This window comes from Lycium ferocissimum, chromosome 6 (genome assembly GCF_029784015.1).
Source record: "Lycium ferocissimum isolate CSIRO_LF1 chromosome 6, AGI_CSIRO_Lferr_CH_V1, whole genome shotgun sequence".
NCBI lineage: Eukaryota > Viridiplantae > Streptophyta > Magnoliopsida > Solanales > Solanaceae > Lycium > Lycium ferocissimum.
Window position 1 is genome coordinate 6,607,816 of NC_081347.1, and position 27,764 is coordinate 6,635,579.

Here is a 27,764-nt window from a genome sequence, read left to right on the forward strand (position 1 = left end):
CAAACGTGTCATTTTCATCGATACACTCACTTCTCCTCTCACACTCTCTCTGTGACATGCTGTAGAGAACCAACAATGGGTAGAAAATCGGTGTTACCAAAAGGTAAAGATAAAGTTACCGACGGTAAATCCTCGTCGTCGGCAGGTAAAAGAAAGCGTAACGACGATTACGATGAGGATAAAACCGGTGGTCGCAAAAGAAAAGATCGTAGCGTACTTCAGTTCGTTGATGACGTGGCTTACGAGGTTGACGACGATGATGACGACGACGATTTCAACTTTAGCGACGACTCTGATTTCTTCGACGAAGGTATAAATAAATGCGTTACAGCTGTTACTCACAAACTCAGTTATTTTGATTTTTTTTTACCGAAAATGACTGAGAAATTAGGTTAAATGCGTTACAGCTGTCACTCAGTGCGTTTTAATGTTGAATTTCTAGCAGAATTGACTGAGAAATTAGGGTTTTGTGGTTAATCTGTTTGTGTAATAAGCTATACGGACCTACATTGTTGTAGATTTTTCGATTACTTATTTGCATGTTTGAGATTTAAATAAAGTTATTAAGAATCTAGGTTCTGTGAAGGATTAGCCGTAAAATGTTGTTTGAAAAGGTATAGCTAATTCCCTTGTGCTTTGCTCTATATATATTTGCGATTCGGATAACTGCGAAAATTGACCGAGGAATTAGGGTTTTTGGTAAATCTGTTTGTGTAATAGGCTATACCGGTCTGCATTGTCGTATAGTTTTTGACTACTTATTTGCATGTTTGAGAATCGAGGTTTTTGAAGGATTAACCGTAAAAAGTTTTTTGAAGGTGTACGAGACAGCAGTCACATAAATTCCTTTTGAGAAATTAGGGTTTTTGGTGAATCTGTTTCTGTAATAAGCTATAGCGGTCTGCATTGTTGTATTATTTTTGACTACTTATTTGCATTTTTGAGGTTTAAATAATAATGGGCTTAGGAATTGAGGCTTTTGAAGAAGTAGCTGTAAAAAGTAGTTTGAAAAGGTCTACGAGATAGCAGTCACGTAAATTCCTTTTTTGCTTTGTTCTATATATTCGCGTTTTTGATAATTCGTTGTTGTTGAGAAATTAGGGTGTTTGGTGAATCTGTTTGTGTATTAGGCTAAGCCGGTATTTATTTTCACAGAAATGTGGTTTTCTTGCATATTTGAGGTTTATATAAACTTTTTGAGAACTCAGTCTTTTAAAGCTAAAATTTGCTGCTGAAAAGTTGTTCTGAAATTGCAGCCATTGGTGTAATATATTTGTTTGTGTAATAAGCTATACCGGTCGGCATTGTTCTAGATTTTTCGACTACTTATTTGCATGTTTGAGGTTTAAATAAAGGTTTTAGTATCGAGGCTTTTGAAGGATTAGCCGTAAAATGTTGTTTGAAAAGGTATACGAGACAGCAGTCACCTAAATTCCATTTTGTTTTGTTCTATATATTTGCGATTTGGACAGTTCTGAAAATTGACGGAGAAATTAGGGGTTTTGGTGAATCTGTTTGTGTAATAGGCTATGCAGGTATTCATTTTCACATAAATGTGGTTTTCTTTTGCATGTTTAAGGTTTATATAATCTTTTTGAGTACTCAGGCTTTTAATTAAAATTTGTGTAATTTTTTGTTTTTGTTTTGCCAATTGGCTTAGCAGGGGAGGTTTTGTATAAAATTTTCTTATTTTTTTTACCTAATAGCAAATGAACAAAGAAGAAAGAATATATGTGGGGTTTCATTATGCAAACTTGGAAGTTATTTATTTTAACGGGATTCACTTTTCTGTAATAAATTTGGGTTTTAAAAGCTGAGGTTAAGCAAAACCAAAGTAGTACTGATTCTGGTTTGTATCCCTTTTAATTTGTACCTTTTTGATTGCAAGTCATTTTATGTTTCTCAGTGACTGTTGTATAGACGTTACCCTACATATAATGGAAAAACTATACTTTGACGAATCTATTTGTATTTTACATTCCTTGAAAATGTTTGGTCTAAGGCGTGGTGAATCTGATTTCTTCTTGTCCTGCTGCTGCAACTCCTACCTTCCTTCTAGATTAAACAAACTACAAGCTGTTTATCTTATCAGAAAAAAGAAAAAAAAAAAACTGCAAGCAGTTTAAGCCCAATACATAGCAAATAAAAACATGTTTAACTCTGGTGCCGTGTTTATCTTACTGCTCTCGTAGTTGTGATTGCCTAAAAATGCAAGTTATGTGCTCCTACGTATATGCGTTTATATATGTATATATTATTTCATGGCGGGATCGCGGAAAGGGAAAGGGGTTAGTGAGAATTGAATACATACGTATGTGTGGTAGACCCCCACTGATGTCACCAGACTATAAGCCTTTAGTGGTAGATATTCTGTATAATATTTACTATCCCAGAGTTATTTTATTTAATTATCTATTTTCCCGATAAGTACACTATGCCAGAGTTACTTTGACTTTGGATTATCTAATCATTGTGGTTCCTTTGGTGCAAAACAGATTTGCTTGAAGAGGAATTTGGAAGTAATGTTGAAATCAAGAATGAACCTGCGAGAACACCCCAACTCCCAGTGGTCAAAGAGGAGGAAATGGATGGAGAAGAGCTAGAGCAAATGTTAAGGGAGCGTTATAGACCAGGTTCTAGTTTTGTTTCCTATGCAGAAGATAATGATGAGAGGAAGAGACAATTTGAGCAGGACACAATTGTGCCTACTCTCAAGGATCCAACTATATGGAAAGTTAAATGCACGGTAAACAAATTGACAACAAAATGAAAAGTCATGGATGCATATATGTCAGATTGTTGTCATTAAATTCTTTCCTGCGGCCTTTCCAGTTTTACGGCTTATGTTTTCTTTTTTTATTTGCATTGTGCTATAGGTTGGAAGAGAAAAGCACTCAGCTTTCTGTCTTATGCAGAAGTACATAGACTTGCTTGCTCTAGGAACAAAGCTGCAAATAATTTCCGCTTTTGCACTTGATCATGTGAAGGGATCTATTTATATTGAGGCTGACAAACAATTTGATGTCTACGAGGTTCTACTTCCTTTTTTGTTGTTTTATTATGACATTCTTAGGTCTTGAACTTGCCTTGATGCTTCTGTGGAAGTCTGAGCATTCTTTGATGACATTCTCTTTTTGATGAAAGCATTCTTTAATGACTTCTTACACTCACTAAGCCGAACTCCTTGTATAGGCATGTAAAGGACTTTGTAGTATATATTCAAGTAGAGTGGCACCTGTTCCCATGAATGAAGTCGCTCATTTGATTGCTGTCCGGAAAAAGTCTAGTGGGATTTCTGAGGGCATGTGGGCACGTGTCAAAAGTGGAATATATAAGGGCGATCTGGCACAGGTGCTTTTTTTTCCATCAGCTGGCTGCTATTAAATCTCTATTATCATACGTGTCAATGCAGTATAAATTTTTCTGCTGCTTATTGGCCTCGCTTTACTTGTCTAAGAAAGTAAACAACAATAGTAAATCGCCTTCTTTTTAGTGCTTGCTAACTGTTTCAACATGGTCGTGTAGGTTGTGGCAGTGAATGATGCACGGAAGAAAGTTACGGTGAAGCTGATTCCAAGAATAGACTTACAAGCCATTGCCGACAAATTTGTAATAATTTATATTCGATTTTCAGAATTGTTTTGTGTTTTTGTTAACGTGAATAACTCTGTAAATATGAAGATATGAAGCATAACACCCTACTCCCTTCTTCTTTTCACTTCCCCATCCCGAAAAAGGAAAAAAAAAAACACAGAAGTAAAAGGAAGAGCAAAAACCTATGTCAGGGAGAGAGGGAGGGAGGGACGGTACTGCCTATGATTTCTGGATAATTGTGCTTTGGGTTATTTTGACCTCAAATTTCTTAGAGAGTAAGAAATCCACATCTGTTTGGAGTTGTTAGTCTTGTTCATTTGTACTTAATTCGTGGTTGTGATTTAGTATTTCCTGCACTGCACGATGTAGGTTCTTTTAGTTGTTTATATAATATTACAATTTAGATCAAAGCACTGTATTTTCTCTTCTCTTTGTTTTAAATTTTTGCACCTATGCTCTATCAGTAGTTATGCTTGATTTTTGGCTAATATGCACTTAGCAATCCATGTTTAACATCTTATTAATCTACTTTCATCTAATTTAGGCTTATATACTTCTGCAGTCCACTGCAGAAATCCTGGTTATCATCCTCGCTGATAAAAAAATGTGGTTATAATCCTCAATACAACTGTAATATGACTAGTCTTCTTAGAATGCATTTTTTCAAGGGCTATGGATTTCCTCTTTGCAAGAGCTCAACATCTTTTTGATGTAGTAACATATTTCATTACTGGCATCAAGGAGATGCAAAATTACAGAAGTAGCAGATGTTAGCTCCAATACAATGCATTTCTATTCAGGCCAGGGAGCTAAACAAAAAGCAAAAATTATGGGGTTAATCTAAAGTAAGTAAACTGATAATGTCATAAGGTTGGAGACAACATTATGTACAGGGGTGAGATCTCTCCAACTAGAGAGAACAGTAGGATTTTAGCTTTCAGAAAGTGGGTAGGAGCTGAAATACCATCAAAACATTGTTATTCCTCTCTTGCCAAAGACACCAAAAAATGCATGCAGGGTTCACCTTCCAGACTTTCTTGATGGCTGGTCAACTTTCCACTTGCTCCATCCTTCAACTGCTTCCTTCTTTTTTTTTTTAAAATGACAAGGGAACCTGCAGCCGCTACTCTTTGGGTGCGCACTGGGTAAACCCTGCTTTTGTGCAATAGCTCACAAACCACACAGGAGAGATAACCCGCACTAGGCAAGCTCCGTGCGACGAGCTCGACCCATAAGGCAAATCCCCTGCTGTCGTAGGCAAGGGGTTTCGAACCTGAGATCCTCATTATGGAAGCCTCAGGTGAGTCCAGCGTATTCCCAGAATAGGTAGAAACATAGATCTCATAGTCATGCCAGCAGCTACTGGGCAGTGAAGGAATAGGTGGTTGATAGACTCAGCTTTGCTGACACATATAACATCTCTACTAGCTGGAAATTCCTCTTAGAAAAGTTGTCTTGAGTTAGCTCTTCTGATAGCTGTCCATGTGAAGGTCTCAAACGACAGAGTGCAAAAATGCAGGGATATTATAGTGTTGATATCAGCGTCGTCTGCTCTAGCGGGGAATTGTTGTAATCACATTTCACCTGGGTTTATGGTTTTTATTTGACGAGGGGGGATTTCAATTCCTAATTTTTAGTCACGGTTTAAGTTTATCCTAAAACAACTCTATACTTAAGTATTCATAAACTTCTAATGTTATACAGTCATTTGTTTGAGACCTTTCAAAGAATGTTGAGCTGACTATTCGCATGCTGATCTATCCATACCTTTCCATTTTTTTTTTTCCTTTCAACTTACTCAGATAGCTGAATTTTAAAATCACTTGTAGGGTGGAGGAGTTGCTGCCAAGAAGGGAGTTATTCCAGCACCAAGACTAATTAGCTCTACAGAGCTTGAGTAATATGTGTACTCCATTTGTTACGATTCTCATATAATAGGTTGCAAGTACGTGATTTTTTTCCTTTAATTAAACTGCAGAGACTTTCGGCCTCTCATCCAATACCGGAAGGATCGGGATACGAACCTAATGTTTGAAATTCTTGACGGAAAGATGCTGAAGGATGGTTATTTATACAAAAAAGTGGGGACTGATTCATTGAGCTATTGGGGTGTAGTGCCTACTGAAGCTGAACTCCTAAAGTTTGAACCTTCTAGTAATGATGAACCCCAGGATGTAGAGTGGCTTACCCAGCTTTACGGTAATCGGAAGAAAAAGAAAATCACAAATGATTTCAAGGTTGGTCAGAAAGGAGGTGAGAAAGGAGAGTGTTCTTCAAGCTCTAGCATCGAAAACAATTTTGAAGTGGATGATCTTGTATTTTTTGGGTAGGTTTGTCTCTCACTGTTTACCAATGTGGAATTTGCACCCTGTATTTGTCATTCTTGCTTAATCGTTCTTATATGCTATTACAGTAGGAATGATTTTGGCATTATTATTGGCAAGGAGAAAGATGATAGCTTTAAGGTATATGCGTTTCTATTGGCTTTGTTTTGCTTTGGGTGAATGATATCTTATATAAAGTGATTATTTCTCAGATCATGAAATATGGTTCGGATAGACCTGTGGTAGTGAGCATTCAACTGCGTGAGTTGAAGCGTGCATCTTTTGATAAGAAGCTATTCACTGTGAAAGATCAGCTAACTAATGCCATTTCAATCGGTGATGTGGTTAAAGTTTTGGATGGTTCCTTGAAGGTTTGACTGTTTTTCATCTTTTGTTTTTATCTTTTGATGATTATGGTAGTGTCTGGGTCAGCTTTTGTGTACCTTAACTAATTCACAGGTTACTTGCTATCTCCCCAACTGCCCACCAAATGTTAGGTAGATAAGAATAATTCACTAGTGCTACTACAGGCATTCGAAACCTTGGTTCCAAGGTTGTTACTAGGTTACCCCTTGGAAAGGTTACCCCTTTGTTATTAGTCTTCTGAAATGATGCAATGGAGGGTTAATAAATGCAGGATAGACAAGGAACTGTGAAGCAGATCTACAAAGGTGTCGTCTTTCTATATGACCAAAGTGAACAGGATAATAATGGTTATCTCTGTGTCAAAGGTCAGATTTGTGAAAGAATTACAGGAAGTGGTGGTATATTGAATGAAAAGGTTTGTACATTTGGGGCTTATTCGAGCTAATCGTATTTATATGTTACCCATATTTGTTCCCTAACTTTTTTGTGCATATTTTATTTAATCAGGGAAGTGAGCCTGGTTCCTCAGGTTTTGCAGATTTCTCATCATCCCCTAAATCCCCTCTTTCGCCTGAGAAATCTTGGAGAGTGAAGGATGATAACAACAGCTGTATGTTTTTTATGAGTCTGCTCTTTTTCTATTTGATGCCTCGAATCAACGCACTGGCTCCCAATTAAAATATTGATTCCTTTAACTTCTTTTTTTTTCTCAACAGTCAAGCGCGAGGATAAAAATGAAATGTTTTCAGTTGGGCAGGCACTGAGAATCCGAGTGGGGCCTTTGAAGGGATATCTTTGTCGTGTAATAGCCATACGACGTTCTGATGTTACAGTAAAGCTTGATTCCCAGCAAAAAATTCTTACAGGTTTATACATTTCCTTACTTCTACTTCTAATATTATATGGAAAAATGTCGCTAAACTTTCTGTCTTTGTAGTCAAATCCGAACATCTTGCTGAAGTTCAAGGAAATAGATCTGTCATGTCTCTTGGGTACAAGTTCTTTACCTGAACAAATTCGAGGAGAAACTTTTCATTTACTTTTTGACACTTCGATTTCTTTTAACACTCTCTTTACTTTCTACAATAGGGGCGATGGTGATGCGGCAAAACCTTTTGACCTGCTTGGAACACAGGATGGTTCTCAAGGTAGGAAGCATTTTGCTCCTTTTCTTGGATGAGTAAAAGTACTTTTTTATTCCAGAGAAAAAGCACCAAATAGGTGCAGCTACATATAAAAAAAGCTCTATCAAAGAGTTGAACATCATACATCTGTCATCTTATACCAAAAGCCAAAAGATATAAGCATGAGTATCTAAGTTTGTGTATAGAGTTAACTAAGCCTTCAAAGTATCTTTATTCCTTTTCCACCCAACTGGTCCAAAAAATGCATGCTGGGATGGTCATCCATGTTCTCCTATTCTGTTCTGCAATTCTCTTTCTTCGTGCAAGCAGATCCTCCACTGTCTTTGGCATTGCCCATTTTAGATTGTATAAGCTGAGAAACATGCACTACAGATTTGTGGCTGCCTGCCAGTGTACAAAGAGGTGATTCACTTCTTCCTCATTTTCCTCACACTTGAGCTTCTGCTACACGACGGTATTCCCATCCCTTGTAACTTTGATTGTGTCAAACACGCTTCATTGGCAGTTATCCAACAAAAACTAGCAACCTTAACTGGTGCTTTGGCTTCCAGCTTATCTTCCAAGGCCACTGTGTGATAGTAATCTTCATGTTGCACAAAGTTCTGTACTCAGACTTAACAGTGTATTTCCTATCCTTTTGATGTTCTGGCCCCTTCTAATTTTCCAGAAGATTAGTGACTCCCCTAATTTCCCGGTCTTCACAGTTTCTCCTAAAAGATAATTCCCGGTATCTTTGTGATGTTGTGGTGCTGTTGCTTTAGATTTACTTCCAAATTATATTGAGGGGATATCTCCTGCCAAAATTTGTCCGGATGTTACCCATTGAGAAGTGTGTGGTTTTTTATATAATCATCTCTGAGTTTTCAGATGTTCTTCAACATGCCCACTCCATGAAGTACTGTGACGGTTTGACAGGACCAACTGTCCTGCCCATGTCTGGCAATTATAACCTGTTTCTGCGTGTGGAATTTATTACTGCTTTTGAACATATCTTTCTACATGGATGTATCTGACTGCAGAGCCTTCTTTTGTTTGTTTATTTGTATTTTTGCCGTTTATTTTTCTTTCTTAGCTTTTGGTTGTCTTCGCCCGTTATTTGATGTCAAATTTTCTATAGATCCGTACTTCTCCTTTGACTAGTATAGAGTCTGTACTTTTATCCTTTTCTTTCTTTTCTTCGTTGCAGTTACTCTTTACTTAAAAGACAGTACTAGCTAACAAATTTATCGAGGTTTCTAACTTATCGTGTATGTATTTGCTGGTTCTTTCTTTTATCTTTTTGGCAGATTGGATGGTTCAAGGGGCCACAGCCACTGAGGGTAGCACCGGAAATGCAGGAGCATCATCCTCTGCTGAAAGGTTAAAATTTTTTGCTAATATTTATTGTTTGTTACCTGTTCATACATCTCAAAGTAGTATCTATGTGGACAGGTATTTTTATTTCTTTCTTATGTAAACGTTGATTCATGTATCTGCTAGTCATATGTGGAAAGGTTTTTTTATTTCTTGCTTATATAAAAGTTGATTCATGTATCTGCTGGTCACTATGTGGTAAAGGGCCTGCAGATGGAGATGCTTGCATCTGCTTTCCATACTTGAAACAAAAAAGGAGCTCAAATAATGCCCTTTTTTTTTTTTTTGAGGAATTGTTAATTGTCTAAGTATTTTTCTTGATATGATAAAAGAGTTGTTATGAAAAGATCTAGTTCAAAGTTTAAAAGTCGCTGCTAATGTTTACTGTCTGTAATGAAAGGTTTAAAGTTGTTGCTAACATTTACTTTTTGTTTTCTTGCTCATACATCTCTCGGTAGTATCTATGTAGAATGGTATATCTATTTCTTGCATTTATAAATCTTGATTCATGTTGTTCACCCCTGGGTAAAGATTGAAATGCTTGCATCTGTTTTCCATACTTGTAATAAAATTAAAAGAAGCTAAAATCATGTGTGATTTTGAGAAGGAATTATTTGCTGCCGCTTCTTCTTGTTACGCTAAAAGAGTTGTTATGAAGAGATTGACTTTAAATCTTCTCTAGTTTCTGTCCAATGAAATTCTTAAACTATCTTTTGTCTACTTATGTTCAAAGTTTGGAAGTTGGAACTGACCTGCTAAGGAGCTGATGTTTTCTCTCTCTTTGTAAAACTTTTGCAAATTCATATTTATCAGTTCACATACTTTTGAACACTCACAGGACAGGGCTTGATAGGTTTCGGATTTCTTTGCTTTGGGGGAGGGGAGGGATTGAGGTTGGGAAGGAATGGGGGAAGAGATATAAGACTAACTAAGAAATAGGCATAAGAGGCTTGAGTATGAGTGAAGGCACTAATATCAAAGGATGAAATTACACAGTTACTTGGATATCCAAATTTACAATACTAGTTTTAAACTTGCCTCTGCGATTTTTGGTTAAAACTGTATGTCTTCTGTTCAACTATCTCCATTCGGCTTCTTAAGAAAAGTTTTAATTCATGCGGTTTTACATATTATGCAACTAATCTTCAGACTTTTACACGACATTTGCGGTATGAATTTTAGTGATTCGTTGTTGCTTTTAAGGCACTATAGATTTTACTTAGTTTGATTTCATTTGACACTGAGAAGATGGAGCTTTTCCCTTTTTTCCCTCTACATTATTATTCGCAGTATGAATTTTGTTGATTCGTTGTTGTTTTTAAGGTACTATAGATTTTACTTGGTTTGATTTCATTTGACACTGAGAAGATGGAGCTTTTCCTTTTTTTCCCTCTACATTATTATTGGAAATCAATGATATTTAATGTGAACTGATAAAGGCAGAGCCTTTGTGCAGGAGTTCTTGGCCTGCCTTTCCTTCTTCAAGCTTATCGGTCAGTATGCAATCTCTTCTTGAAAATGCCCAAGTCTGGACCTGGGTCTTATGGCTGTTGTTATGCCCCATTTTTCTGCCATGAGCTCACATCAGAATCTACTGGATTATTGCAGGTTCAGCTGGATTCTGCTGATGATTCAAAAACTGGTATGATAATTGTGCCATATTGTGAAGGTTATGAGCCAGGCAAATGCTGCCTTAGCCCTTGTCTTCTGGATTTTCTTTTACTAATAACGAGGAGCAGTCTCAGCTTTAGTATATGCTGGCAAGCTAGTTATACTTTTTGTCAGTCTCCCTGCCATAGCCCTTGTCCTCTGGCTTTGGTTGGACTATAACCCGGAGCCATCTCAGCTGTGGTATATGTTGACCAGTTGGTCTTCTAAGAAGTTGGCTTGTTTAGTATTCTAGTATTGAAGGACAAACCCTTTCTCTTTGCTATAGGACTCCTCTTTTCACAGAGTCACTGCACGTTCATGAGCTCATGACTTCCTGGTGATTCATATAAGTTAATTCAGGCCTGCAATATTTCTCTCCTTTGACTTTTTAAACAGAACTACAAAATTCGGCGAAATCACAATAGATTTTCCTGAAATGGCAGATAGTAGGTTAGAAGTGCATCTTATGCACCAGTCTGTAAAAAGTCTAGAAAGCTATGGAAGCAAGTGGTCAAGAATTGTATTAGCTTGTGGATTTGTAGTTTTCCCGTCGGTTGGTAATTTTTTCTTTGGACAGTCATAATTGAATCCAGTTGCCTTTTACTTGTTTATTTTGGACCTTCTTACTAAGGTTTAGCATGAGCAGAATTACTTTGACTTGCTTCAGGTTATCCAGAGAGGTGGAAGCTTTTCTTTGTTTTTTGAGCTTAAAGTGAAGCTCTGTCATGCAATAGTGAACTGCCAACTGAAATTACTTTTCCTGTGTGCATTATGTTTTCTTTCAAATTAATGCTTCTCGTACCATATATGTAGGTAATTCCATATGGGAGACTAAAGCAACTCAAACTCAGAATACATCATGGGGTGCATCTGGAGTCAGTGAAGGAACTGTTGCTGGCTCTGGGCAAGATGATGGTTGGGCGAAAGCTACTTCTACTGCTGGTGCCACTAGTGGTGCGTCCGATGGCTGGGGCAAAAAGGTTGAATCACATCAAGAGAGCACCGAGAAGGTTATGGATAATTCCTGGGGCAGATCTGTGCAAAATCAAGGGAATAATGATGATTCTGGCAAAACCTCATGGGGCAAGCAGGATGGTGGATCTTCTTGGGGTAAGCAGTCTGATGCAAATACAGAGTCTGACTGGAAAAAACAAGATGGTGGATCGGACAAGACAGATAAAACCTCGTGGAGCCAGCAGGGTGCCGGATCTTCTTGGAATAAAAGTGATGGTGGATCGTCTTGGAGTAAGCAAGCGGGTGGATCTTCTTGGGGTAAGCAATCTGATGCAAATGCAGAAACTGGATGGAAAAAGCAAGACGGTGGATCAAATAAGACAGAGAGCAAAACCTCTTGGAGTCAGCAGGATGGTGGATCTTCTTGGAAGAAGAGTGAAGGTGAAGGTGGATCCTCCTGGGGTAAGCAATCTGATGCAAAGGCAGAGAATAGCTGGAAAAAGCAAGATGGTGGATCTAGCTGGAGTAAGCCAGACAACAAAACCTCTTCTATCCAGCAGGACTCTGGATCCTCTTGGAATAAAAACAATGGTGGATCTTCTTGGGGTAAGCAATCTGATGCAAATGCGGAGACTGACGGGAAAAAACAAGATGGTGGATCTAGTTGGAGCAAGCCTGACGACAGCAAAACCTCTTGGAGCAAGCAGGATGATGGTTCTTCTTGGAACAAAAAGGAGGATGTATCATTCACCAAGCAAGCTGGAGGTACTTCATGGGACAAGGGAAGTGGTGGATCTGCTTGGAGCAAGAAGGAAGCTGAATCTGGTGGGGGCGGAAAGGATCTCGGGTCTTCTTGGGGTAAACAAGCTGCAGGGGGGTCGTCTTGGAAGAGAGGTCATGATAAAAATCTTAATGAAGACACCGGTGTTCCAGTTAATCAGTCTTCTGATTCTCAGAGCGGTGGTGGTTGGAATGCTTCCAAACGGTCAAATGATGGATGGTCTTCTAGTTGGAATAAAAATTCAGCCACAAAGGAGGTAGGAGGTTCTAGTGGAAATCAGTCTGATTGGGACAAAAAATCTGGTGAAGTGGGTGGAGCCGCTGGTTGGGACAATAAGATCACTCATAAAGAGTCAGAAGGAAACTCCTCTGCGTGGAATAGCAAATCTGCAGTCGAACAAGATGGAAATGGAAAAAATCAAAATGATCCATGGAGTGCCAAAAAGACTTCTGATGGAGGTTCATCTACAGGATGGGGTCAAAGTAATTCGTGGAAGAGTGGAACGAATGATGCAGTTGGACAAGATTCTTGGAGCAGCAAAAGTAACTGGAATTCTGGAAGTGACTTTGGTGGCAACAACCAGCAATCTGATTCTTACAGTGACAGGGGAAGAGGTGGTGGTTGGAGGGGAGGCCGTGGTGGATCAGATAGGGGTGAATATGGAGGTGGGGGTGGTTCAGATCGTGGTGGCTTTGGAGGCAGGGGAGGTTTTCGAGGTAGAGGGGACAGAGGAGGTTCTAGAGGTAGAGGATCAGAAGGGGGAGGCAGCAGCTGTTTCAAGTGTGGTGAGTCTGGACACTTTGCTAGGGACTGTGACCAGGGTGGAAGCGGCGGTGGTGGTGGCGGTAGATATTCTGGTGGCGGAGGTGGTGGCGGCGGTTGCTACAAGTGTGGGCAGGACGGTCACTTTGCCCGTGAATGCCCCAGCGGTGGTGGAGGAGGTGGCGGCGGTGGCGGCGGCGGTTGCTACAAGTGTGGGGAGAACGGTCACTTTGCCCGTGAATGCCCCAGCAGTGCCGGTGGAGGTGGCGGTTGCTACAAGTGTGGGGAGGACGGTCACTTTGCCCGTGAATGCCCCAGCAGTGGCGGAGGCGGTAAGTCTTCTGCCGGTGGAGGTGGCGGTTGCTACAAGTGTGGGGAGGACGGTCACTTTGCCCGTGAATGCCCCAGCAGTGGCGGAGGCGGTAAGTCTTCTGGTGGTGGAGGTGGCGGCGGCGGTTGCTACAAGTGTGGGGAGGACGGTCACTTTGCCCGTGAATGCCCCAGCGGTGGCGGAGGCGGTAAGTATTCTGGTGGTGGAGGTGGCAGCGGCAGTTGCTACAAGTGTGGGGAGGCGGGTCACTTTGCCCGTGAATGCACCAGCGGTGGCATGGGAACTGGTTCAGGAAACGCAAGCACAGCTTGGACTGCAAACAAATTCAACACTGAGGATTGGAACAAATCAAAAGAAACAAGTGACGGACCGAGTGATGCGTGGGGTAAAACATCCAGCTCTTGGGGCAAAGGAAACAGTTCTGGCAGCCAGGGAGGCACAGCTTGGACTGCAAACAAATCCAACACTCAGGATTGGAACAAATCAAAAGAAACAAGTGACGGACCGAGTGATGCGTGGGGTAAAACAACCAGCTCTTGGGGCAAAGGAAACAGTTCTGGCAGCCAGGGAGGTACAGCTTGGACTGCAAACAAATCCAACACTGAGGATGTGAATAAATCAAAAGAAACAAGTGACGGACCGAGTGATGCGTGGGGTAAAACAACCAGCTCTTGGGGCAATGGAAACAGTTCTGGCAGCCAGGGAGGCTGGTGACAGCTTTGAATGGTAATTATATGTATATAAACTTGGTTGATTTTTATATCCTGCTCATCTAGGTCTTTATACTGTAGAACTTTGCGCTATACGATGAACAGATTCTACTTGCAAATATCTGGGATGACAGTCTCAATATTTTATTCAAGATGAACTATTTGAAACTTCATAAATTATTACTATGCAATGCTTAAAATACATGCTTAGTTGATTTTGTTATGTTATACATTTTGCTTTTCTGTTTATCTTTACTTTTTCTTTTGATTCTGAACCAACTCCTGTGCAAATTGATCTGTTTAATTTGAAACAGGCAAATTTTTTAAATGTATAGGTGATTTTATTGCATACTTGCTGCTCCCATTTCCACCAACTTTTCTTGTTGAACATTGTAGTAATAGTTTTGTCCTGAATATATGCAGGTTATTTTGCTATGGAAGGTCGATTGAGCTATCCATCTAATTATCTGGTTTTTAGTTTGTAAAAAGAACAAAGGAGACTTTCTTGGGGAGCATGAATTGGGACTTTAGATGCTAAGATTCATCGTAAGTTATTACTCTTGAATTGCAGAACATAAACTATTTGAATGTTGGATGTTTGTGCTTGCTTTATTTTCACTTCGGAGACTGATATTTGTGTGGTGCTTGCTTTCGTAATGACTTTAACATGTGGCTTTGGCATATAGATTAGTGCTAACCAAGGATAAAGCTGAAAATAATTTTATTCAAGGATAGACGTATAACCTAGGCACGTCGGTTAACAGGTTGTGTTTTAGTCAAATGCTTATCTTGTCCAGTTGTGTTTACATTTTGTTTATACATATTTTGTGGTGTCTTTATAATAAAATTACCTTTATGTAAGTTCATGAATGCTTAGAGCCTAATCTGCAGAGAGCAAAAACATGTTATGAATTGGACCTGAAAGTAGCAATCTTCATTAACTTGAACTTTAAGGAAGTCAACCTTCAGTAACTGGGGTGTTTTAGCAATATAGAGGATTACGTTTTCACGGACTTGCAAACTTTGTTTGTGTTTGAAAATATAAGGATTCTTAATAAATATTGAAAATGTAATACTCTGGCATAATTAAGTTTTAACCCCAGCTAGCTCTTATAGTGCTTATATGGATTTTCTCTTTATTCATGTCTTTTTTCCAATTTCTGTGATCCACTTTTGTTCTAAGAAAATTCATCTCTTTATATTTAAAATAGTTTAACTTTAAAATTGTGTTCTCTTAGTGAGATGATTTATAGGCTAGGTACGTGAATATTGAAGGTTTGTTTTATATTACAAGTTCCAGAAAAAATTCTTTTAAATGGTGCCAAATAAATTGACACGAAGCTTATAACTGTATACATATTCTAGTAATTATGTATGAGTAGAGTAGAGATTTAGAGATAGTAAAGTCTTCATACAATTTTTAACGGTGAGAGGAGGAATGTATGTAAACTTTTGACAACTTGAGTAGAATTGGTTCTCTTAAAGGACTATTCTTGCCCACTCGCGATTCACAAAAGCCTACCAAAACTCTACCTTCTAACCCTCAAGTCAAAAGTAATTTATCAAAATTTGAACACAAACGCGTGACCTTGTATTCTCAAGTTTGGGTACATCTAACTGTACGAAGAAAGCTAGATTTATGAAGAAATACACACTTCTAATGTAATATATATTCATGGAGAATTTTGAGTAATGATGGCTGCATAATCAAAGTGGGAGGCTTTAGATTAGACGTTATGTTGATATTTGATGGGGCTACTTGGAAGTGACGCCTCTTGTAATCTTTGCCTCTTCATTAGGTAATATATTTGGCATGTGACCGACAACTTAGTTTAATGCCCTCAACAATTGAAATGATAGAAGATATGGATGTCTTTGAAAGTAATTAGAAAGCCTAATACTGAGGTGGAGGGTTCAAAACTCATTCGCGGCGTATTATTCTTTTTCAAATTTCCCTCCCCCTCTCTTGATGAAATTATTTTAAAAAAATAAAAATAAGAATGACTAAAACATGTACAGGAAAATTTCACAAGTAGCCACTTCTCAGCTCCTATAAATGAAAAATAGCACTGTCTTGGAATTTTAAAATTCACAAAGAAAACTCCAACATAATAATGCGAAACCTAATTTGTGCAATTTAAAGCTTCAGGACAATGACTTCTTTTAAAGACTGGTCTGAAATACTTGCCGTAAGTATTATTTTTACATTTTTGTTCCTATCGGACGTCTGATTATGACTCTTTTTTACTGATTGCTTTTTCCTCTTCATCAATATCACTCTTTCTTAATTTGTTGATCGCGAAACCAAACCCCAAATTCATGGTGGAGCAACAAGTAAAATGTATCTTGCATTATTAACTTGAAATTTTGAATTATAGTGAAAGAGAGCTTTAAAATTTCCTCAAATCACTCGCACATGGAGATCAATTCTCTTGAACTAGAGGAGACAATCCCATTTTAGTGATGCAATTATTAGGCCTAGAAAACAAAGAACATATCGTATCAAAGTGTTTGTTGAATGGGAAAAGGCTAAAAAGTCACAGAGGCTCCGAAATTGATGTATGATCCAAAAAAGAAGCCATGGCCAACCATACCCTATCTTTTTAGAAATTTAATAGATTTTCCACACTTTAATTCATCATCATAACACAAAAGTCAAAATATCACACAGGCGCCAATTCCAAGTCATATTCAAGAACCCCACGAGACGAAAAAAATAGGTGAAAACAAAGTGCTGACACAATAATTAACAACTCATAATTCCTCTTAGACATTCCTATCATTGAATTGTGTACTCCCTCCGTCTCAATTTACGTGGTATTATTTGATTGAACATAATTTTTTTAAAACGGATTTTCTTGAAAATTAATCTATAAGAAGTTTTAGATATTTGCCTAAATTTCTCGTTTCTCATGGAGTAGATCCTGCATCAATCAAATCTTTGACCAAGGAACGAGGGAATTCCTACTATCGCTGGCAGGCTAGCCTGGCTGTGAGCGCGATGGTAACATACTTCCCAAGAAGCTTGTTGTTCTTCGGTAGATCTCTCTTATTCTTGTTTAGCCCCTTCATTTCGAAGGCAGCTTCTATTCCTACGTCTCTTTCTTCTTCACTTTCCATTGTTTCTTCTGTTTTGGGACTTCTTTTAGTTTCTTAGTAAGAATGGGTGAAAACATTCCGCCTAAATCTTGTCATTAAGTTAGAATTGAAATTTAAAAAACTAAACTATTTTTAAATATAAAAAAACAATATTCTTTTTAGAACAAATTAAAAAGAAAAATATGCTACATAAATTGTACAAAATAAAATAATAAATAAGTGAAAACAAAGTTCTGACACAATATTTAACAGCCCATAAATGCCTCTTTGACATTCCTATCAAGCAATTATGTACAAAGAAAAATTGGAACCCTTGTGATTGATGTTTGTCAAATTGCAAATTTTTCTTATACTTTTGATTTCTCTCTTGAATAAATATAACAATATTCTTCTCCCTTAAAACAAAATGCTATAGTAAGAGTAGTAATAATTGTAATGAAAATTGCGCACCATGGTTGGTGGTAATGTACAAAACAAAAATAATTAAAAGAGACAATAATATAGTAGTGGTTGATGATAATTTTGGTGATGCGCCGTTCCCAAATACCATTCCAAAGAAGTCACTATCATCTCCGCCGCCGCCGCCGCTCCCGCTAGCTCCGGTGGTGGTCCCTCCTCCATAGGATATGCTAATGCCATTATCCCTGTTTTTTTATAATGCAATATATATAAGTAGAGGTGAATGTAGCATAAATAATGAGTTCAACTGAATCTAACATTTTCGACACAGAAAATAAATAGATACAACAACAATAATAAATTATGCGTTCAACTGAATCTAATATTTTCGACACAAAAAATGGACAGACACAAGAACAACAACAACAATATCATACCAAGTTTATTGCCACAAGTGGGGAGAAAATAGACAGATAGATGTGAAGAAATCACTAAAAAATTTTAACATATATATAAAGAGATGGATTAGGATTTGCAATTTATGGCATCTGGATTCTAGTCCTTTTGAGTTATTGGGTTCTAAATTAATAATTTATACATATTAAAGAAGTTTTTGACGACAAATATAGGATTTGGACTAAAGTCATTGGGTTCTGACCTACATGTACCTTATACTCTACCTCTGCCTCATCTGTCTATAGCCAACTTTAGGACCAAACAGCGCCATAGACATTCAGGAATAATAAATATGTCACTTTACCCTTCTCCTCTTAAATATTGGTTTAGTATGCATAACTCAAAGACTCGAATATATGACCTACTCCACAAGTTCCTCAATCAGTCACATGAACTAAAACTCGCCAATTTAACAAATATTAAACTTTAATATTGAACTCATCAAATAAAAAGTTTGGATTCAACTCAGAAACTATTTCGAGCCATTCAATAATTTCATTCTTTAAATAAAGGGACTAAGAGAGACGGATACCTAAAATAATGACTTTTTATTTTGTAATAGAAAATCTAATAGTTTCTTGGCGTCTTGGAGAAAATGCATATGGGCAAATAGTGGATCTTTACAAAGAGCTTTAACTTTACTTGCATTACAAAAGCTTTCTGAAAGACTTTCGAACACGTTAATCAGCTGTTCATATCACAGACGAGTCAGCATAATAAAAGGCCCATAATGGATCCCATTTTTCTTGGATAATGACAAGATCAAAATTATTTCATGAAACAGTGAGAGGGTGAGATTTTTTTAATAATGTAGTAATTAATCGATTCTAATAGGTTAAAGAATTGGATAGGTCTTTTTGACCTGACATTTTCTAGGAGTCTTTTATGTCAAAAAAAAAAAAAAAAAAAAAAAAGGAAATTTGTTCATTTAAACAAGGAATTATATTATCTATATTTTTGCCTATTACAAGTATAAAATGAATTATATGGCTACATTGAACAATAGACCTTTCACAATTATGTCTAAAATAAAAAGGCAAGAATTAATGTATAAATTGCCAAATCTAAGTTATGCAATCAGAAGAAGAGTGAGTCTAATATGTACTAGTACTTGCATTTTTTCTACGGAAAGGGGCCAAATATACCCCTGAACTATTGGAAAAGAGTTAAATATAACCCTCGTTATACTTTGAGCTTAAATATACCTATATCGTTATACTTTGAGTACAAATATATCTTTCATTTTAACGGAGGACACATGTCATTATATTATTGGCCTATTTTAACTATTTTTAAATTAATTAAAAATTGGAGCAAGTCAAGCGCCACCTTCCGCCGCCTTCGTAAATCGCGCTGGCGCGTATGCCGGGCGGCGCAAGTCAAAGACATATTCACCACTAGCCCGCCACCCTCTTTGCAAGAAACTCCCCAAACAAACACTTCTTATGTTGATTAACAAGATTTGTGTACCCACAAATATAATTCACTCCTTCAATCTTTTTTATTCTGTAAACCCAAAAAAGGACAATAAATTTTAACTCATATTTGGTGTTGTGCAAATCAAGAAGTCAACTTGAATAGTAATCTTGAAAGAAAAATACAAGTTCTTGATTTTTATAGAATATATAAAAGTTTCCCTTTCGATGGCGGGAATAGCTATAGTATTGGATCTACTTAGGAAAAACACAAGCTTTAGTGGTAAAACCCTTAATTCACATGGTGTTTTCTCAGCCAAACTAGCTGCTTCAACTGCTGCTGCTTCTGTTGCTGCTACTTACCCTTTTGCTGCTAGGGCCTTTTTTGGCTATGCATATATTTGCTCTTTTGAGTCTTTAGAATATGCTTCTATGTTTATTTTCTGCCATGTTATAGAGTTCATGTTGTCACTGTATTCATGTTATAGAGGGTGGCGGGCTGGTGGTGAATATGTCTTTGACTTGCGCTGGCGACAGAGGCGGAAGGTGGTGGTGGCGGCGGCGGCATCAGCTTGCTCCAATTTTTAACTAATTTAAAAATAGTTAAAATAGGCCAATAATATGATGACACGTGTCTTCCGTTAAAATGAAGAATATATTTGTGTCCAAAGTATAACGGTAGGGGTATATTTGACCCCAAAGTATAAAGAGGGATATATTCAGCCCTTTTTCAATAGTTCAGGGGTATATTTGGCCCTTTTCCGTTTTTTCTATTACTTCAACACTATGCTACTCTTAGTACGCAAAAAAGAAACTTGGATAGGAATATGGGTTACGTTCTTTCCACTAACTTTCTTCACTCAAATATTAAATTTTATTGTCTAATAAGATTTAAGCTCATAATGTGCGCCTAACACCCACACTTTATGTTGTGTTCTTATCACTAAACTAAATCCTCTGATCTTAAATGGTCGGTCCACCTTGTACCTCTCATGTTTAAATTTAAATTTTTATTATGCGTTTCACATGATAAAACTTAAGTACGGTGACCCATTGCCAATTCTTCTCAGTCTTTCGCTTACACCTACCAACCACATATCTGGTCCAAAATCAAGTTGCTCACTCTTTTGGAGTGAAGATTTACGTGGTAGAATATCCATCATGAAGACTTCATGTGAGGGTGGAAATGGTAATGGTTAATAAGTACAAATAAGAGAGAGAAGGGATGTATGGACAAAAAATATTAAATTATATACATTGTCGGTGTAAAGAACTTTTTACACTATCAGGTTTTAAAAAAATACGTATAGGTAATTTTTTTTTTAAATGTGAGATTTGTAATTTTGAAAATGAGGTTGGTTAACTTTCATAATAAATGAAAGTGGCTCGATGGTGTAAACAGATCAGTATACTAACAATATATATAACTCATTACAAAAAAAGATTTAACTTACATATAAAATTGGCAGTGTACATAATTTTACACATCCAGTGCGTTTTAACCAATTTGTAGCTAATAACCTATCCTATTTATTTGGTTAACAGTTTCACTTTTTGGGAATGGTTACATAAAAATTCTTTTACACATTCAATGCATAAAGAATTATTAAGTCTAACCAAAATCTCACATAACTTCAATTTTTGAGATGAAACACATAATAAAGTTGACTGATCAGTTACTACTTAAAGTTGACTGATCAGTTACTACTTACTCCCTGCTCTCATATTACTTGTTCACTTTTTCCTTTACGCGCCCTTTAAGAATTCATTAATAAAAGTGTATTTTTACTACATTACCCTTATCTCTTTCCAATTAATTGCACTCTAATCACTATTGGTTACTTAAAAAAACATGGTAAGGACAAAGTAGAAAAAATTTAATTAATTCTGTCTTGATTTTATAAATAGATAAGTATTTTGGGATGGATAATTATAGTAATTTGGACAACTAATATGGGACGGAGAGAGTACTGAACATGGAGGCTGCAACCCATAGATTTACCTAACAGGGAAAATCTTGAATACCAAATTGATCAACTAGGCCATATGGGCCCTACCTTTATATTAATGAAAAGTAGCCCAAAAGCCCAGTTAAATATCAGAAGTGGGGTCCAAAATCTTTAAAGCATTTTGGGCCCATGTTTTTTCATGGGCTGGAAAGCATGAACAAGAGAATCTAAACTTCACATCTCACACGCTCTTACATTAAATAAACACCTCACACGACCTAATATTCCCTTTTTGCCCTTGTTACAAATAAATTATACAAATATAATATAAAGATTCTAGAAGGATTAATTAATTATGTAAATTGGATAGCAATAAAATAAAAAGATTCTAGCCGCGTCCAACTTATTAGTTACAAAGTTAATCACCGTCAAGAACTCATGACCCATACTTGGAAGTTGGAACAATTCCACTCCACGGACAACCCACCATATGGGTTAGTTATGATTACTTATATTTTATTTTCACTCAAATTTATTGATTCTTAAGATTAATTATTACTAATGAAATATAAATATCCGATGCGAATAAGTATTAATCAACGTAACGGTCACCAAGGAGATTAGCTATATAAACTCTCTGCATAAAGTATATTACTAAAAAGTGACTTTAATTAAATCTATGAGCACTCAACTAGAGAAAGATAACTCAAAGACTACACAAGGCTCTATTTTGGGGTTGCGCTTAGCTTTTAGGTGCTCAATGTCCGTATGATCACGTGGATCTATGTATGATGTATCATAGCTTTGTACTTATTCTACCCTTTCTACTAAAGTATACATTCTTTAGTCTTTAACAAATCCACCCTACCTTCTATTCTTTAGGCAATAGAAAGAACAAAGAGAAGCAAGTGGGTTCGATAGAAAGATGAATAAGAAGTTTAAAGATGATAAAAGCCCTCGTGATTCTTTTTCATTAGAGACAAAAAGTGCTATTCGATCCAACCTCAACTATTTTGTCTATGTGAAAATTGCATAAAATGTCACATACAATCGCCCTCCCCCACCCACCGCACACACTCTCCCTTTAGAAATTCAACGTTCTTGCTGAGGTTCAATCATGTGGGATTTCGCCTCAAATTAATTGAACCTGGGTTTGTCCTACTATCAGTCGATGTGATACTCGAAGTGGCTTTGGTACCACCTATAACAACCCAATACCATAATGATATATTTCACTTTGGGTTTAGGTCTGCACGACTTTAAAATACACTATTAGGGTCCTATATATGCTTTGTTTCCTTATACACTCAACATCTCTTTCATATTTCGTCGATGAGGGATTTTTCCTAGGGTATCATAGTATAGATGTCAAATAACCTTGTCCTCTAAGACGTAAGCAGATGAGAAAAAATCATCTGACATTTTTTATATTCACTAATCTCCTATTTTCACCTATTTCATTAACTGTTAGACCACTTGGTCACTAATTTTGTTCCATGAGTACTCTACTTGTAGAGACATTTATCTCAAAACTTTCTTAGTTCGATATTTTCGACAGGAAAAAAAGGTTCCATTTGATATATTTTTCATGTAATTTGCAATTTCCAAGCATTTGAGTATCTTAAAATTAAGAATATCTAGACATTGAAGGAGTAAAAGTGACGATATATGAGAAATGTGAGGGGATGTACCTTGGGGCTCCAAAAACACCAGCATTAAGAGTAAGTTGGTCAATAATAACAGCGGATTTGGGCTCCACGCTCGAGGCTTTCGCGTATTGGCTGCTCAATTCTTGACCTGATGGTACAAAAAATGCTCCATTTACCATTACATCCCCATCTGTTCTCCAGTTCCACCCACTCCACTCACCCTCGTCTGTATCCACGCGCTTTGTTACCTATTAAACAGACAAACAAATTTCACCAATATTAGTATTTGAAGATGTCAATGTTATAATCAAGTATCCTAATTATGGATAATTTTGCATTCTGCCAACATTATTGTAAACTAATACCCAACCAAGTACATTAAGGACGTGTCCTTCAATCAAATACACCATTTAGCATTCTTACAGTATGTGTTCATCAGATAAAATTATATCAATTTTAAAAAATATATACATAAACTATCTAATTTTACGAAGTGATCATGAGTTCACGTCTTTTTGAAAATTAGTACACAAACTCGCCCATGACTAAAGCAGATTCCAAGCAATTGATAGAAACACTCAGTATATTGTGAGGACATCAAAGGAACCTGGTCCTCCCGTGACAAACACAAATCAACAAAGATGGACTAGAGGAAATTGCACCTATCCTCTCTTACGGGAAATTGAAATAGGTCCCTACAATAAAGTCAATTTTTCACAAAAATCAGGGACTAAAACAGAAAAACTTATGTTCGAGCCTTCAAGGGAGGTCTTTTTTCAAGTTGAAAAAGATATGAATGTAACACTTAAGCTTTGTATAATTAGTCATGTTTTTGGTCTTTTCTTTACTATAGCAATGTATGGGTCAATTTGTGCGCATCTTGATTAATTTTACGGAGTACAAGCACCGACTAACTCTTTACGAAGTAAAAAAAACCACCTAATATTTTTACCTTCACTAAATTTAAAACGACTTCCTTTTTTATTTGTTACTAAAAAATGATAATATTTTCTATTTAAAAATTTATTCTTAATAAAAATGTTCATTGACAGAGAAAATGAAAAGACATCTTCACATCAAATATTATTGGAAAGGCATCCAGCTGACAAATTAAAACCAGTAGAACTGGCAGGGCGTTTCACCCACGCGCAGCTGTCGCGTGATTCTATCAAGTCAAATTTCGGGGGACATTGGTCCAACAAAGTTTACTAGATTCGTAAAGAAGAAGCTCCAACTTCATTAGCCCAATAATTTTCCAGGTTTATCAAAATAACAGAAAAAATTAACTAAACATAATATCCCACTAATTCTAACCTAAAAAGAGAAAAGAACAAATTAAAATTAGAGGAATAGAAAATCCACATTTAAAAAAAAATAGACATGTCGAGTTAAAATAATTGAATTCATCCATCTTACTTTACAAGTGTTTGGTTCGAGTATGTAAAATGAAAACCATCTTGATTTGTTTGGGGGTGGGTTTGGGGGAGGAATCTATCTGCTAGATACTCAAATTAATCAAATTAGTAAATTCTGAATATCAAATGTCTAAAGTTTTCAATAAAAGAAAAAAAAAAATTGAGTCTTCTGAAAATTAACCTTTTAATAGGAAGCATTCTACCTGGTTCGTGAATCTTTTTGGTGGATATTCAAATTAATTGAATGAATGTCAAATATCTAAAGTTAAAAAGAGAGAGAGAAATACCTCTTTTGCATTTGCATCCACTGGCGCAGTATAGCGATTGCCTTGACTGTTAATAGTAGGATTAGCACTTCCTCCAATTGCATACATTTGCCATTCTGTAAAATCATTGTTCACTACATGTATGTAACCTCTTCTACACCTTGGCATTCTCTGTACTAACCCTACTCCAAAATGATTGAATGCTATTGTCACCTATTTTTTCCACAAATTTCACATCAAACCCCCAAAACTTTAATATTCCTCAAAATGAGGGAAATAGTACAGTAAAAGAAAAATTCTTTTTCTACCATACAAAATCCTCTGTTTATCCGAAAAAGTCATATTTTAATATTTAAATATAATTTACGTTAAATTCTCATTTTACCCTTAATTAGAAAAAAAATAATATTGTAACCACAGGAATGTTCCTGACTTGTTTAGCTAATAATTTCCAAAAGCATTTCTTTCTTTCTTAAATTCTGACTAATCAAACACTGCCATATAAATTGGAACTGAGGGAGTATATATACTTTATCCCCTATTATATTTTTGACACATTCATATCATGAACTAGTTGAAGTATAAAGAATGGTTTTGTCGAAGCATATTGACGCCTGAACTTTATTAGGGTCAGGAATAAATACGAGACGATTTGCTAACAACAAGATATGAATGATCCCAAAATGAAGGAGAGGATAAAATTAAGATATTTCGTTGAAAATATGAACATTGTCTAACCTGCATTCCGGTGTCAGGCATGTATTTATCATCATGTCCCAAGAGCATAACTTCATCATGATGAGTAAAATAACTATTCGAAATAGTAATAGCCGTAGATCCCATTATAGCATCAATTAAGCCATCAGTACAGTGAGACAAAGCACAATGATCAATCCATATATTCCTTGAATCGAATATCGATATCCCATCACCGTCCGATATTCCTCTATGTCCAACATGTGTTGGACTAGACCGTATCTCAGTATTCCCCGAAGGCTTACAATCGTATATATGAATATTATGTATGATAACGTTACTAATAGACTGTAACGTTATACAACCGTGACCAGTAATATGAACTTTTGCTCCACGACCATCAATTGTTTTGTAACTATTTACTATAAGTTCGTGTTTTAATGTAATGGACATGTCTGCTGCAAATATGATCCATAGTGGTTCTTCTTGGATAACAGCGTGTCTGAGGGTGCCTGGAGTGGGGTCCACAACATCTCGGTCCGAGGAATCCGTTACGACGTAGTACTTTCCATTTTTACCCCCGATTGCGCCCTGGCCAAAGCCTATGGCGCAATCTGCTAGGCTCTGTCGATTGTTTGACCAATTTGGGTCGCAGCGCCAGCAATCGTCTATCGGGTTGCCTGTTTGACATTGTGCATTTGTGGTGGTGTCTAAGAGTTGTCTTCTTGAAATCGATTCGTTCACCTTCCTGTAAACATAGAAAGCGGAATTGTTTATGTGAATATCACTAGCTGCATAATTCAGGATGCAAGTTTGGACACGGAGTACTAGAATGGATTAATGTGACAGTTTTTAAGGATTATGGTGAGTTGATTTATAAGATGGTTACTCAACTAATAGTTATTATCTCAGAAAGCCACCTTTGTTCTTGATTTCAATTTTTTTGGAGAGTATGCTAGGATGGATATGAGTATGTGATAGTTTTAAGTATTTTTGAGCTGTAACATGACAAATTCGGAGCTTAGTTGGAAAAAATTAAGATTGTGATGGTGACTTTTGTGGTGAAATCTAACTGTTTGAAGACATTGTAGCAGGAAGGAATTAAAGTAGAAGGAGAAAATACAGAACTAAATCAAAAAGCTTGTTCTGATAACCCATTGATAGAAGGATTGTGAAGGATTTTGTCAAAAAAAAAAAAAAAGTGTTTAAACAGAAAAGTGCCAATTCAAGAATGGTCCAAATTTGATATGAGCTTAACCTAGATGGGGTTATCACCAATGCGGTAAGTACTCTTTCATTCTTAATCAGAAATCTCGAGTTTGAGCCCTCATTATTGAGTCGCCTTTGGTAGATAGTTTTACCGCCAATGTAGGACTTCCTAGTGTGAAGCCGAATTAGTCGAGCCCAAAAACGGATAAAAAACATCTGGACAGAAACAAAAAAACAAAAAACAAATGGGGTTTATGGATTTCCTTGGAAAACAGAGGAACCCAGATGAGCATATGTAACAATGAGTTAAGCCCAGATGGTGGGTTTTGTGGGTTTTCTTGCAAAAACAGATATACCAATATGAGCAAAGTAAGAATATGAGGTAATGTTATGCATAAAGTTAGAATTACCTTTGTACTTCTTGAACCACAGCTTCAGGGTAAGGATGTTGATGAGGAAGTGTGAGATTAAGGGTAGCTGTAATTAGTGGGAAAATAGTGATTAAGAGACAAACTAAGAGAATGCTGATGACAGAAAGCATCTTTGTAAGTGTAACAAAAATTGTTGAATGAGTTATATTCCTTGTAGTTATTGTTCTGTTTCTTGGCTAAAAGGAACTCTCTCAAGGGAGGGAAGAGACTTCTTGTTATTGAAATATTTTGGAAAATATAATGTTCGTTATATAATACTTGAACACTAGTAACAAGAGTGAATATAATAATTCGTTAAAAAAATTGAATTGGGTTTGTATAAGGTTTTGGACTTTGTGAAGAGGTTTTGTACTAGGCTAATTTTTGTTTGAAGGAGAAGGAAGAAATTTTTTGTGTATGGTGGCTACGATGTTGATATAAGCCAAAACCCAATTCTCACATGAGGAAACTTTAGGTTTGAGAGAGAAAGGGGCTCTTGTTATTTTTCTCTCCTTTCGTAGCCTTTTTCAGCCGCTTACATTCCTGGCTTGGTTCTTAATTATATTCTATATATAAAATTGATGTCTTCAATATATATTAAATTAAATGGCAGTCGGGTGCATAAAGCATCCTGCTTAGCAGAGTCTGAGCAAGGTTAGTACCCTATGGGTGAGTCTGAACAAGGTTAGTATTTAGTACCCTATGGGTGAGTCTGAAAGAGTTAAGTGATGGGTGTGATGTAGATAGTTTTACCCTAATACAAAGATTAATGTCGAACTTTCAAAATTTCAAAACTCGACTTATAGATCACACGAAGACAATTTTACGTTC

At 36.7% G+C, this 27,764-nt stretch overlaps 2 protein-coding genes across 3 annotated transcripts; one reads left to right on the top strand and one right to left on the bottom strand.

Annotated features, from left to right (window-relative positions):
• The first annotated feature begins 10 nt into the window (after positions 1-10).
• LOC132059102 (protein RNA-directed DNA methylation 3) lies at positions 11-14,601 on the top strand. Its single transcript, XM_059451594.1, has 19 exons — positions 11-310; positions 2,496-2,746; positions 2,877-3,032; positions 3,193-3,351; positions 3,526-3,609; positions 5,424-5,491; positions 5,573-5,920; positions 6,008-6,059; positions 6,131-6,289; positions 6,556-6,699; positions 6,792-6,894; positions 7,001-7,150; positions 7,222-7,276; positions 7,374-7,432; positions 8,716-8,788; positions 10,239-10,275; positions 10,391-10,424; positions 11,246-13,986; positions 14,394-14,601. Exons 1-18 carry the CDS (start codon positions 76-78, stop codon positions 13,972-13,974), a joined length of 4,896 nt encoding a protein of 1,631 aa, XP_059307577.1. The 5' UTR covers positions 11-75; the 3' UTR covers positions 13,975-13,986; positions 14,394-14,601.
• A 2,787-nt stretch (positions 14,602-17,388) lies between these two features.
• On the bottom strand, positions 17,389-27,479 carry LOC132059103 (probable pectate lyase 13). 2 transcript variants are annotated; one of them, XM_059451595.1, is made up of 6 exons: positions 26,934-27,072; positions 26,573-26,739; positions 25,357-26,062; positions 24,640-24,831; positions 22,980-23,185; positions 17,389-17,713 (listed from the first exon to the last, which is right to left on the bottom strand). In XM_059451595.1, the coding sequence occupies exons 2-6, from the start codon at positions 26,737-26,739 to the stop codon at positions 17,479-17,481; spliced, it is 1,506 nt and encodes a 501-aa protein (XP_059307578.1). In that variant the 5' UTR covers positions 26,934-27,072; the 3' UTR covers positions 17,389-17,478. The 2 variants fall into 2 exon arrangements, with proteins under 2 accessions (XP_059307578.1, XP_059307579.1); XM_059451596.1 differs by lacking the exon at positions 26,573-26,739 and having other exon boundaries at positions 26,934-27,479.
• Positions 27,480-27,764: the final 285 nt, after the last annotated feature.